This window comes from Eucyclogobius newberryi, unplaced genomic scaffold (assembly GCF_026437365.1).
Source record: "Eucyclogobius newberryi isolate DKJ021-1_F unplaced genomic scaffold, fEucNew1.0.hap1 SCAF_3, whole genome shotgun sequence".
NCBI classification, from domain to species: Eukaryota; Metazoa; Chordata; class Actinopteri; order Gobiiformes; family Gobiidae; genus Eucyclogobius; species Eucyclogobius newberryi.
The window spans coordinates 39,043,555-39,055,906 of record NW_027315945.1 but is presented as its reverse complement, the minus strand read 5'-3'; the positions used below and the strand labels follow the sequence as shown (position 1 = coordinate 39,055,906).

Below are 12,352 nucleotides of genomic sequence, written 5' to 3'. Positions count from 1 at the left end.
CCAGAGCGACTTATGTGATATTATTCGTTATTCACACTGACAACCACAAGAGGGCGCTCTAGACTCTAAGTGACGCAGAAGAAGAATCTGCACTTCCTCTTCCTCTGGAGTTTGTGGAGTTGTTTAGAAGTGACAGAGGAAGAAGAATTCAATGGATTTAGTGATTTGGGGTAAAACTGATGCTTTGGTAAACTTGTTAGCATGTTCTTTATGCTATAGTTATCTGAATAACTGTTCATATGTTACGCTAACATACCAGACACTTACCACAGTTCTGTCTGTGCGTCATGTAGCTGAAGGTGTTAACGTTAGCATACGTCATGTAGCTGAAGGTGTTAGCGTTAGCATACGTACACCTATTCACCATGTTCTCTAATCTGTTAATTATCTTAAATTGCATTTCAAGATGAAATGTCTGTTTTTGGTCCTGGATTTTATCAAATAAATTTCCCCCAAAAATGCGACTTATTGTCCAGTGCGACTTATACTCCAGAAAATACGGTATCGTTAAATGTGTTCGTGGAGGTTTGAATATCTGCCAAACGAGTACAATTAACCACAAAAGGGTCATTTCAGTCTGATTTTTTTTAGCAGTTTGAAATTGGTCTCATTTGGCCCAGTGCCAGAGGAGAGGTAGTTTTTTAAGCCGTTGAGCCACGCCCGGAGCCACGCCCGGAGCCACATGAACCTGCATCACAAAGAGCTGCGTGTTTGTGTTTGTGCGTGTTCTGTGTGTGTTCTGTGTCCACACCTTACAGCTGTTCAGAAGAATGTACACGACTCGCCCTAAAACCTGTTCTGCAGCACGAAACCATTACAGCCCGAGCTGTCAATCAAACGGAGCTTCCAGTAGAGTCGACGGACTTTTACAACGAGTACGCAAAGAAACACTTCGAATGAACCGACTCGCAAACAGCCACGAGTGGGAAATACAAACATTTAGATCAGAGTTTGAATGTTGTTTTGAAGATATGAAAAATGTGCATATCGAGTTTATCGTTTATAGTGAATAATGTTACAAAAGGGTGATTTTTTATTCAATTGTATTTAATGTAATTTAATTTAAAGTAATTTAATGTACTTTTATTTGATCTTTATTTAATCAAATTGATTTATTTTTTTTAATTTATTTAATTTATTTAATTTATTTAATCTATTTAATCTATTTAATCTATTTAATCTATTTTATTTATTTAAGGACAGTGCATATTAATCAGCAACAGCTTCATTTTGTCTTTATAAACGAAACAAAAGAATATTTCATTACTTTTGTGATTAATTTGAACAGAACGTTCATTTTTGTCTCATAATTAAACCTCAACATTCATTATCATCAGTATCGCTCCAATCATACTCGTGCTATGACAGTAATATGACGATAATATGACGATATGATGATAATATGATAATGACAATAATATGATAATATGACGATAATATGACAATAATATGACAATAATATGACAATAATATGATAATATGATAATATGATGACAATATGACGATAATATGACGATAATATGACAATAATATGACAATAATATGATAATATGATGACAATATGACGATAATATGACAATAATATGATAACATGACGATAAATGTAATAACTGACTCGGTTCAAACCACCCCATGCACCTGACGGTTATGAAACACACAGACCATTCTAGATTCATTCATTTTGTGCGCCGAGACCTTTGAAACACATTATCAACCAAATAAAAGCTTTGAGATTATTGTTGAAAATCAGAAATGGTTTATCCTTTTTGCACATTTTGACTTTGTGATGCCTCCGTCTTAGTTATAAACAGACTTTTTGCTCACGTTTGGAGTCAGTTTAATCCAGAAAACGATTAAATCTTGAAAATACAACAAAGATCAAAACACTTAATATCCCGACTGCAATTCATAAATGTTTACTTTCTCTAAAAAAGAACGATGACAGCGATGTATCGATTTAGACCGCGACATCGATGACGTTTAAAGTAGAATAAGTGTCACGTATCGATACGGATTTCTTGGTGACTTTTATTACAAACAATTATCTTTAGCTCTAGAGTAAACGCTAAACTTCTCATTTCATGTATAAAAATGTATCTATGTTTTAACTTCACATATTTACGAGTGTAATGATGTTGTAACGATGTAATGTCAGTAGTTCTGTGCCGGACTCACGCCGTCACAGTCGCCAGAGCCGTTGAGCGCCTCAGGTCCAGTCCCGTGTCGGACCTGGTCTTCGAGGGTCTTGACCCGAGCCCGGGCCTGGTCCAGCTGAGCTCGGAGCAGCTTCATGACCTGATGGGGGCGCCCGAAGCCGTTCTGAAGACAGAGAAACACTCATGACTCGAATGGAAGACTCGCCCAAACATTCACAAACTACATTCTTAACGTGAGCCAAATTCATGTTTTTCCAACTTATTTTGGAGCTAAAAAATATGTATTCAAATAAAAGCAAGTTTTATGCAATACAAGTGCAACATTCCAGACAAAGACATAACATTTCCACTAGAGCAGCAACATATGATTATTTTATTACTGCTCGACGAGTCAGCGATTATTTCTATTGAACATTGAGATTTTTAAATGTTTTAACCAAATAAAAGGTGTAAATATAATGACTGAAGAATATGAACAGATAGTGTTTAATTTATTGAAATTAGAGATTGTTTATTATTTTTATTAGATTTTTATTTTAACATATTGGATTAATAATGCCAAAGTCTTTGTTTAAAAACATGTATAGTCCAGTAAATTATTCTGATTACAAAATACAATTAAGATCATTTTTATAGTCAAATAGTCACGATTATTCAGATGAAGTACTAATACTATTACAATCCAAGTTTCTACAACACAATTATTCTTCCGTAACTTGCCGTGCATCACATGAAGAAACCCACAAAATTAATCAAATAGAACCCACTCAATCACACAAACTATCAATCCAACAGCAAATCGCCCAAGGAATCCTGCCGACAACGCCAAGTTTCTTTAGCCCAGTCGGACTTTGTTGTGACATTTAACAGTTTTATATTTGCGTGTGGAGGCTCAAATCAGGTAAATATTGACTCAGAGTTGGGTCATCTCCAGACGGCAGGAGATTGAGCCATAAACAAACAAAACGGATTCAAAACAGGCACCGGCTCGAGGGGACAGTGAAGCAAGAGCTGACGTGTAAAAGAAGCACAAACTCTTTAACTCAGAGAAGCTAGCCACACTCAGTTTTGCATTAAATGGTCTTGCCGTCTTGCTGCTGAGGCCGATAACCGATATTCTGAATTAAAATTGAAGACGTATGTTTCGTTTAGGGCTGATTATTTCAATAGTCGACTGGTCAAGCAATCGTTTCTGTTGTACTTTGACACTTTTTAAATGCATTATCAGCCAAATACAACTTGAAACACGTGACTGAAGGCTTCCAGACCGAGAAGATTTACAAAGAAAGAGTTTTATAGATGAAATGTCAAAACAGAATAAACTCTCACCCTTTGTGCTTATTTTAGAGTCCGTCTTGTCCAGAGAACTATAACGATTATCAAAACACAACTGCATTTATTTTAATACAACTGTCCAGGTGTTAAATTTTGGGCTTGGACACAAAGTCCGTGCTCCGGGGCAGAGGGCGTGTCTGGTACAGTGTTAACGAGGAAGAGCAGATTAAAATGTCCACTAAAGTGTGTCTCTTAAGTGTCAGTGACTCGCCGCTGTAGAGAAGGACCAAAGCCCAGAACTTCTGTCTTCATCAACCATCAACACTTTTTTATGACTGACAGCGAGAGGAAATAACATGTGACGTCTGCATCATGTGACCACAGACAAGTCACATGACACAAACACATGGATAGCACCGATACTGGAACAGATACTGTATATTGCCCCTTTCTACCAATCTTTAGCCCTTATTCTACAAACAAAAAACGTTTGACTCACTTGTCCGTGAAGCGAGACAAACTCGTCTCGGAGCTCCATCAGAACATCTTCCTCCTCCTCCTGCTGCTGCTGCTCTCCGTTTGCAAAATCCAGAACTCGACTGACGACCAGACCCCTTTGTTCTCCGCCGTGTCCTCTTCTGTCCAAAACGGGGATTCTACTTCCGGCTGGAGAATTGACAGGCTTCCCTCGTATGGCACCGATCTCCTTCAGCAGCATATCCACGGCGACGTACTGCGGCGAATCCAACGAATCTTTACCGTCCAGGGAATCCAGCGACTGTATCGACTCGGTCCTCGACGGCAACGAGAGAGTGGAACCCGCCAAAGACGAGGCGCTCGAACAGGAGTTCGACGGGTCCTTCTGCCAGTCCAGTGGCATGCTCTGCGATTTATCCCTCGAAAGCGCCAACGGGGAAAACGACTGAAGCGGCAGGTGTCTGGGAACGCCGCAAACGGACTCGTAATCCGAATCGGAAACCCTCAGCGCGTCGCAACCTTCGCAGCCTTTGCCTTTGCGACATCGTTTCCCGCTGCGGATGAAATACGGACACATGTCCCATCTTTCGGACCAGCATTCGAACTCGGACAGCGCCATGTTGTCCCTGAGCATCTCCCTGTAGCCGTCTTTCTCCGACTCGCCGTCCTCTTCGCTCGTGCTGCCCCGGCTTCGGCCCTCCCGCGGGTTCCTCTCGACGTAGCTGCTGCGGACCCATTGGCGTATCTTGTCGCGTTCCAGCGCGAGCTTCTGGAGGCGCTCGGTCGAGAGGACGCGGACGCGGGCGATCACCGCGTCGTACTTGAAGACGCGCTCGAGGGCGGCCACGCACTTGCCGCAGATGAACTCGCTGTGGGCGTTGCCGCGGGAGACGGCGCAGCCCAGGATGTGCGTGAGGATGGAGAGCAGGTCGAAGCTTTTCAAGGCGTTTGAGGACAAGTGAGATTTGGTAAGAGAAACGGAGGAGCCCAGGGATGACGTGCTGCCTGTGGAGAGAGGAAGAAACTAATGTCTTAGAATAAAAGGAAATGAAAGAGTTCCACTTTTGTTTAGTCAAGAGTGAATAATCTGACATTCCGAGTCAAAGCATCAAATTGTATTGAGGAGAGTTACGAGACACTTCAAGATCAGAAAGAGGCAGAGTTTAAAATCAGGATCCTGCAGCATACGCTCTTATTTTGGGTGGCTACATTTACAGATCGAGTTTATGGTCTTCTCTGCCGGAGGACGCACTTTAGTAAATACACTTTATTTTGATAGGATTACTTCTAATTGATGTTTTCACAAATTGTTGCTTTGATAGTTTGACTCGGTCGGCTCTTAACATTCACATTAAGCGGCTGAAAACACCGGAGAGAAGCTCCATGGCCCCGCCCCCTCTGCCCCCGCCCACTGACCCCAGGGGCTGCTGCAGTTGGACTGGCTCCGGCTCCGGCCCCTCACAGACCCCGGCGGCGTGTGGTTCTGCTTCCTCTTGTTTCCCGAGAACAGCCAGCGCCTCTGGTTCCCCTGCAGGGCCCCGCCGCAGATCCGGCACTGCTCCGAACTCCGGCGAGACGACATCGCCGTGGGCAACGGTTCTGAAGCGGAAAAACGCAATCATCGGGCATCAAGTTGACGCAGTGGAACGGGATCAGGTCACAAGAAAACGGATCCGAGTCACGTTTTATTTGCAAATGAACAATTATAAAAAACTCTGAATGGAGACGTCAAGACTCGAGACGTCAGGACTCGAGACGGTCAGGACTCGAGACGGTCAGGACTCGAGACGGTCAGAACTCGAGACGGTCAGGACTCGAGACGGTCAGGACTCGAGACGGTCAGAACTCGAGACGGTCAGGACTCGAGACGGTCAGGACTCGAGACGGTCAGGACTCGAGACGGTCAGAACTCGAGACGGTCAGGACTCGAGACGTCATGACTCGAGACGTCAAGACTCGAGACGTCAAGACTCGAGACGTCAAGACTCGAGACGGTCAAGACTCGAGACGTCAAGACTCGAGACGTCAAGACTCGAGACGTCATGACTTCAAGACTCGAGACGTCAAGACTCGAGACGTCAAGGCTCGAGACGTCAAGGCTCGAGACGTCAAGGCTCGAGACGTCATGACTCGAGACGTCAAGGCTCGAGACGTCAAGGCTCGAGACGTCAAGGCTCGAGACGTCAAGGCTCGAGACGTCATGACTCGAGACGTCAAGGCTCGAGACGTCAAGGCTCGAGACGTCAAGACTCGAGACGTCATGACATCAAGACTCAAGACGTCATGACATCAAGACTCGAGACGTCAAGACTCGAGACGTCAAGACTCGAGACGTCATGACTTCAAGACTCGAGACGTCAAGACTCGAGACGTCAAGGCTCGAGACGTCAAGGCTCGAGACGTCAAGGCTCGAGACGTCATGACTCGAGACGTCAAGGCTCGAGACGTCAAGGCTCGAGACGTCATGACTCGAGACGTCAAGGCTCGAGACGTCAAGGCTCGAGACGTCAAGGCTCGAGACGTCAAGGCTCGAGACGTCAAGGCTCGAGACGTCATGACTCGAGACGTCAAGGCTCGAGACGTCAAGGCTCGAGACGTCAAGGCTCGAGACGTCAAGACTCGAGACGTCATGACATCAAGACTCGAGACGTCATGACATCAAGACTCGAGACGTCAAGACTCGAGACGTCAAGGCTCGAGACGTCAAGGCTCGAGACGTCATGACTTGAGACGTCAAGGCTCGAAACGTCAAGGCTCGAGACGTCAAGGCTCGAGACGTCAAGGCTCGAGACGTCATGACTCGAGACGTCATGACATCAAGACTCGAGACGTCAAGGCTCGAGACGTCAAGGCTCGAGACGTCTAGACTCGAGACGTCTAGACTCGAGACGTCATGACGTCAGGACTCGAGACGTCAAGGCTCGAGACGTCAAGGCTCGAGACGTCTAGACTCGAGACGTCTAGACTCGAGACGTCATGACGTCAAGGCTCGAGACGTCAAGGCTCGAGACGTCAAGACGGTCGGTGAGTCGGCAAGATATAAGAGGGGGAAAAAAATAAGATTTTTTTTCAGTCGGCTATTTTTTGACCGGGTCGGTCGGGTTACGGCCTCATGGATATGCTTCGGTGCGGTTTGGAGCAGAGTTCAGACTTTGGAATCGTGTCGGTTTTAGACGATAGACCTTTTCACCTTCTTCAGGAACGGCCGACTTTTGTGCCGTTCATGATTTTGTTTTCGCTTCGATTCTTGCTCAAAGTAGTATCTAGTTCCGATACTGGTTTCAGTATCACACGACAACATGCTCAGGAGGACGAGGATTCACGCTCCCCCCGACACACGGACGACGCCCACGCTCCCGGACCCTTAAAAAGACATTAGAAATGAAGGTCAAAACGAAGAACTCAAGCTCAAACCGAAGCGTCATTACTGAACCTCTGAGCGTCACTTTAAATGGAAAGCCCCACCGCTTCACGAGGAAGAAGCTGGTCTAATAAATGTCAACGATATTGTTTATAATGTTCATAAAATCAATCCTTTGAAGCCATTTTTAATTTACATTTCAAAATAAAACACAAGATAGAACTGAACGATACAACTTGTTGAGCATAAAACCCATTTCATTTTGACCTTTTATGTTTCTAGATTTTATAGGGGATTCTAGGTTTAAGACGGTTAGTTCTCAATAAGTACGTCATCTATAGAACTGCAGCCTTGAATCCCGAATCGAGACCGTTTAGTGCAATTTTGGCTTTCTTTTCGAACACATGTTTTTGTAACACGCCCAAATGAATGAGCCTCAGTGCCACTCACCCTCGAGCATTCTGTCCCGCACGGTCTAATCGTTACAGACACGATGATCTGAAGGACCACAGGGGCGGGTTTTAGCCCCTTCACTTTCAGAGCGCGCCCGAGGCAGAAGAGCCTCTCGAACCCGTTTCGACCGCGATTCAGTGCAACGTGGAACTGCAGTATTATTATTATTGTTGTGATGATTGTTCAGAGACGATGCATCAAAGCTAAAAAATTAAGGGAAACTAAATAAAAATAAAGAAGGGCTGTTCTATCGATTAGAGTTTAGACTTGAGGAAATTACTTTTTATGTAAATAAGTGTTTTATGAATTAATATTGAATGCCTGCAGATTTACAGTCGTCGTTTATTGGTAAAACATGAACTGGTGCCTCTAAAAAGGAAAGAGAAACTCATGATGACAACATAGAATCACATGACTGAATCCGCTTCTAAAACCAGGACTAAACCAGGGCTAAACAGGACTAAAACAGGACTAAACCAGGGCTAAACCAGGACTAAAACAGGACTAAACCAGGGCTAAACCAGGACTAAACCAGGACTAAACCAGGACTAAACCAAATCTAGATTCGAGATAATCTGGAATAGAATCTGGATTCAAATCTGGACCAAAGAAGGACTTGACCAGGACTACACAAGGGCTAAATATAACTTTAGAACCTTTCAAGGGAAACAGGAATAAACCAACAATAAACAAGGAATAAACCAACAATAAACCAACAATAAACCAGGAATAAACCGAGAATAAACCAGGAATAAACCAAGAATAAACCAAGAATAAACCAGGAATAAACCAAGAATAAACCAGGAATAAACCAGGAATTAAACATGAATAAACCAAGAATAAACTAGGAATAAACCAAGAATAAACCAAGAATAAACTAGGAATAAACCAAGAATAAACCAAGAATAAACCAGGAATAAACCAGGAATAAACCAAGAATAAACCAGGAATAAACCAGGAATTAAACATGAATAAAACATGAATATGGTCAGGTTTAGAGCTGAACTGGAGGTTATGTTGAGCTCAGGCCTCATCAGTGACTGGAAAATGAAGCTGTGCAAAGGCATTTTCACCCTCACACTTTTAACAACACATTTACATTTGTTTTAGCGATTAAAAAAAAGTCTACTCGTTTTTCTCTTAAAAATCACATTCCAGCATCACGTCGCGTTCCCATGGTGATCATATGTCACTGTGAGACGTCAGAGTTCTGAGGCCTTTCTAGGAGTGAGCAAACTGTATTCCACTTCAAAGAACGAGCTCCATAAAACACCAAAGAAGAAGAACTCGACTAAAGACGTACTCCAGTAGGTGGCTTTATTCTGAGGAATAAAGTCTGGCGGTAATGCAACACTCGGATGCCAACCGCCATAAAACAACAACAACAACAACAACAACAACAACAACAACAATGCACCTTATCATTTAGCTCTAAGTCTGGCGGTAATGCAACACTCGGATGCCAACCGCCATAAAACAACAACAACAACATCATTTGGCTGCCAACTGCAATTAAAATCAACACAACAACAACAACAACAACCCGCTGTAAACTGAACTAAACAAATCACTGCATTGTCACGGTTCAAAAGTGATGCCCATTTTCAAAGGTGAATCAGCAGGTGTTCTGTCATGGGTTCTTCCGAGGTGGCCTTAGCGGTCGGGGCAGGAGCTGCTCAGAGTAGGACATGTGAAGAGACAGCTCCTCAGCCCACAGAGAGTCCGGGGACGACCTCTTTTCCTCTGGATGATTCTAAATTCTCAGAGATCAGTCTGAAAAGTTATCCTGAGCAGAAGTCAGATGTTCCAGAAGAGTGTGGCCCGATACATTTCCAGCCTAGACCTGCTGACGCCTTCATGAGGACCATTCCGGAGAGTTCTGTGGAGGACTTTGGGAGAAAGTCAGATGTACCAGAGGGTGCCGTGAAATCCAGCCAGCCTAAACCTATGAACACGTTCACCGACACGCTCGTTCACTGCTTATGCTACTGCTGCACATGCTTCAAGGACCAGGAACTGACCTGGTCTAAACCAGGCTCAGAGAGGGACCGAACCAGGCTCAGAGAGGGACCGAACCAGGCTCAGAGAGGGACCGAACCAGGCTCAGAGAGGGACCGAACCAGGCTCAGAGAGGGACCGAACCAGGCTCAGAGAGGGACCGAACCAGGCACAGAGAGGGACCGAACCAGGCTCAGAGAGGGACCGAACCAGGCACAGAGCGGGACCACACCAGGCTCTGAGCGGTTCGCTCCCCCTGCGGGTGGAGTCAGTGCTCCCCCTGCAGGTGGAGTCCGCGCTCCCCCTGCGGGTGGAGTCAGTGCTCCCCCTGCAGGTGGAGTCCGCGCTCCACCTGCGGGTGGAGTCAGGGCTCCACCTGCGGGTGGAGTCAGCGCTCCCCCTGCAGGTGGAGTCCGCGCTCCCCCTGCAGGTGGAGTCAGGCACGTTGAGCTGGGAGAGCTTGTCCTGGAGCAGAGCAGGACGATGGTGTTGATGCAGAGCTGAAGTCCACAAACAGGATCCTGGTGTAGGTTCCCTGGGAGTCCAGATGCTGCAGCTTACGCACAAAAACAGGCAAAACAAAGTGCACCAGAACACCAGGGCGGCCGTCTGCGGCGCCATCTTGGAACACAGTTTATACAAAATCAAGGCAAAATGTGGGTCCATAATACACAGCATATTTCTGCGCAACTCAAGTGTTTGTCCAGTTTTGCTCCCTCGGGTTAAATAGGAAGGATAACTTAAGGTTTGCTCCCTTTGATTACTGAACCATATTAGGTCATTTTTTAAAGTCAGCAAGTCACGGCAGCAAGAAATTGGCTGGAGATGTAGAAGAAATGTGGAGTACACAATATTCAAGAGTGGAGGATCTTTAAGCTGCAGGAGAGGAAGATGTACCGACTCCCATTTCAAGTCATGATCTGTCTCCACTCGAACATAACGGAAGATCCCACAGACTGTGCCACATGCAGCACATGGACCCAGAGAAAGAGCAAAGAGCTGAACATCATCATTCGCTTTGTCAGAAGCACAACATGGAGGAGCTGAGGAACGAGTCTGAACGAGCACTAGAAGCGAGGATGTGGAGAAAAGAAAGAATAGAAAATAATTTACATAACTTTGTCTTTTTATCGTTTACGTGACTAAGTGTTATTACATTTTCTCATTCTGTTTCTAAATGATTCCCACGACAAAGTATGTTAGTTTAGTTGTATTAGTATCATCTGCAAATAATATAAGGTGTAGAGCAGGGGTGTCAAAACCTTTTTCACCAGGGCCGCATTTTGAAACTTAAACGGGGCAGAGGGCCACAAACAACTTGACAATGTCCAATTTGTTGAATGACAAAGTGAATCATTCGAAATTTTGCATTTGACGTAATTGCGATGAGCCTCCACACCTTTAATTAGACTTAGAACATTAATATTAGGTTGGTATAACGTCAATATGACTGAATTTTCCCAATTTAAAAAGTACTACTTTTTGTTGGTTGGGCCGACATAGCAGGAAGCTGGAGGGCCATAAAAAAATTGGTTTGAGGGCCGCATTTGGCCCCCGGGCCCTAGTTTGGACATGCCTGGTGTAGAGTTTATGAGACCAAATGTAGATCATGGAGAATAAACAACAAAGGACTCAAGTCTGACCCCTGGGGACACCACGGGTCATGAACATAGAGTCTATTTTACAAGGGAGTGTCTGCAAAGCCGCGATGCGCTGCCGAAACTGCCATGTTATTTTTGTGCCGGCCGCGCGCCGCGGCTCCTGAAACTGCTGCGCTATTTGACCGCGCCGGGTTAGGGTTAGGGTTAAGGTTAAGGTGGTTAAGGTTAGGGTTAAGGTTAAGGTTAGCCATGAGGCTATAAGGGAAGTGCCGCGGTCCCTGAAACCGCGGCTCTCCAGCCACGGCCATTTTACAAAGAACTTCTGATCTAAGAAAAGGCCACGCCCCCTGATTCCACATCCACAGTTGTTTTAGCAACAGTTTATGAAAAGCTTTGGTTGAATCTAGGAAAACCCCAATGGCAGATTGTTATCCAATAATGTATTTAATAATAAATCAAATAATAATTACCCCAACGCGGGCCAAATAACGTCCAGCTGAACGAGGAGTGGATATGAAATAAATCCAGACAAGAAGCAGGACCTGGACTACTCAGGAAGATAAAACCGGATGCAAACCGGGTCTAAACCGGGACTAAACCGGGACTAAACCGGGACTAAACCGGGACTAAACCGGGACTAAACCGGGACTAAACCAGGACTAAACCAGGTCTTATGGCAGGACAGTCCATATTCATGAAAACACACATTCATCCACGTGTCTTTAGTGGGCGGGGAAACCCAAGTACCCGGAACACAGACACAGGGAGAACATGCAAAGTGCACAAACTAGGACTCTATCCCGGGACCCTCTCGCTCGTCATCACCAGGAGCACCCAGAGCCCCACGCGCCCCTCTGGCTCAGGCCGTGCGTCCCGGCCGCGCGTCAGTGCGGCAGCGGAGGCGGCGTTTCGCAGAGACACGTCGGCAGCGTCCTGGGCCACGCTGACAGCTCCAGTGCCGTGCCCCCCTATGCCCCCCCCCATGGCTGTGCCCCCCCCATGGCTGTGCCCCCAGCGCCGTGCCTCGTGCC

The 12,352-nt window shown here is 45.5% G+C and overlaps 1 protein-coding gene across 1 annotated transcript in view; it reads right to left on the bottom strand.

The window, feature by feature from the left end:
• The window catches only part of LOC140374643 (uncharacterized), a 28,399-nt gene that overhangs the window by 15,625 nt on the left and 422 nt on the right, over window positions 1-12,352 (bottom strand). Inside the window, exons 2-4 of the mRNA XM_072461597.1 lie at window positions 5,325-5,507; window positions 3,931-4,913; window positions 2,176-2,319 (exon numbers count right to left, since the gene is read on the bottom strand). Coding sequence (XP_072317698.1) covers window positions 2,176-2,319; window positions 3,931-4,913; window positions 5,325-5,490 — 1,293 coding nt within the window. The 5' untranslated portion in view covers window positions 5,491-5,507. The remainder of the gene's footprint in view (window positions 1-2,175; window positions 2,320-3,930; window positions 4,914-5,324; window positions 5,508-12,352) is intronic.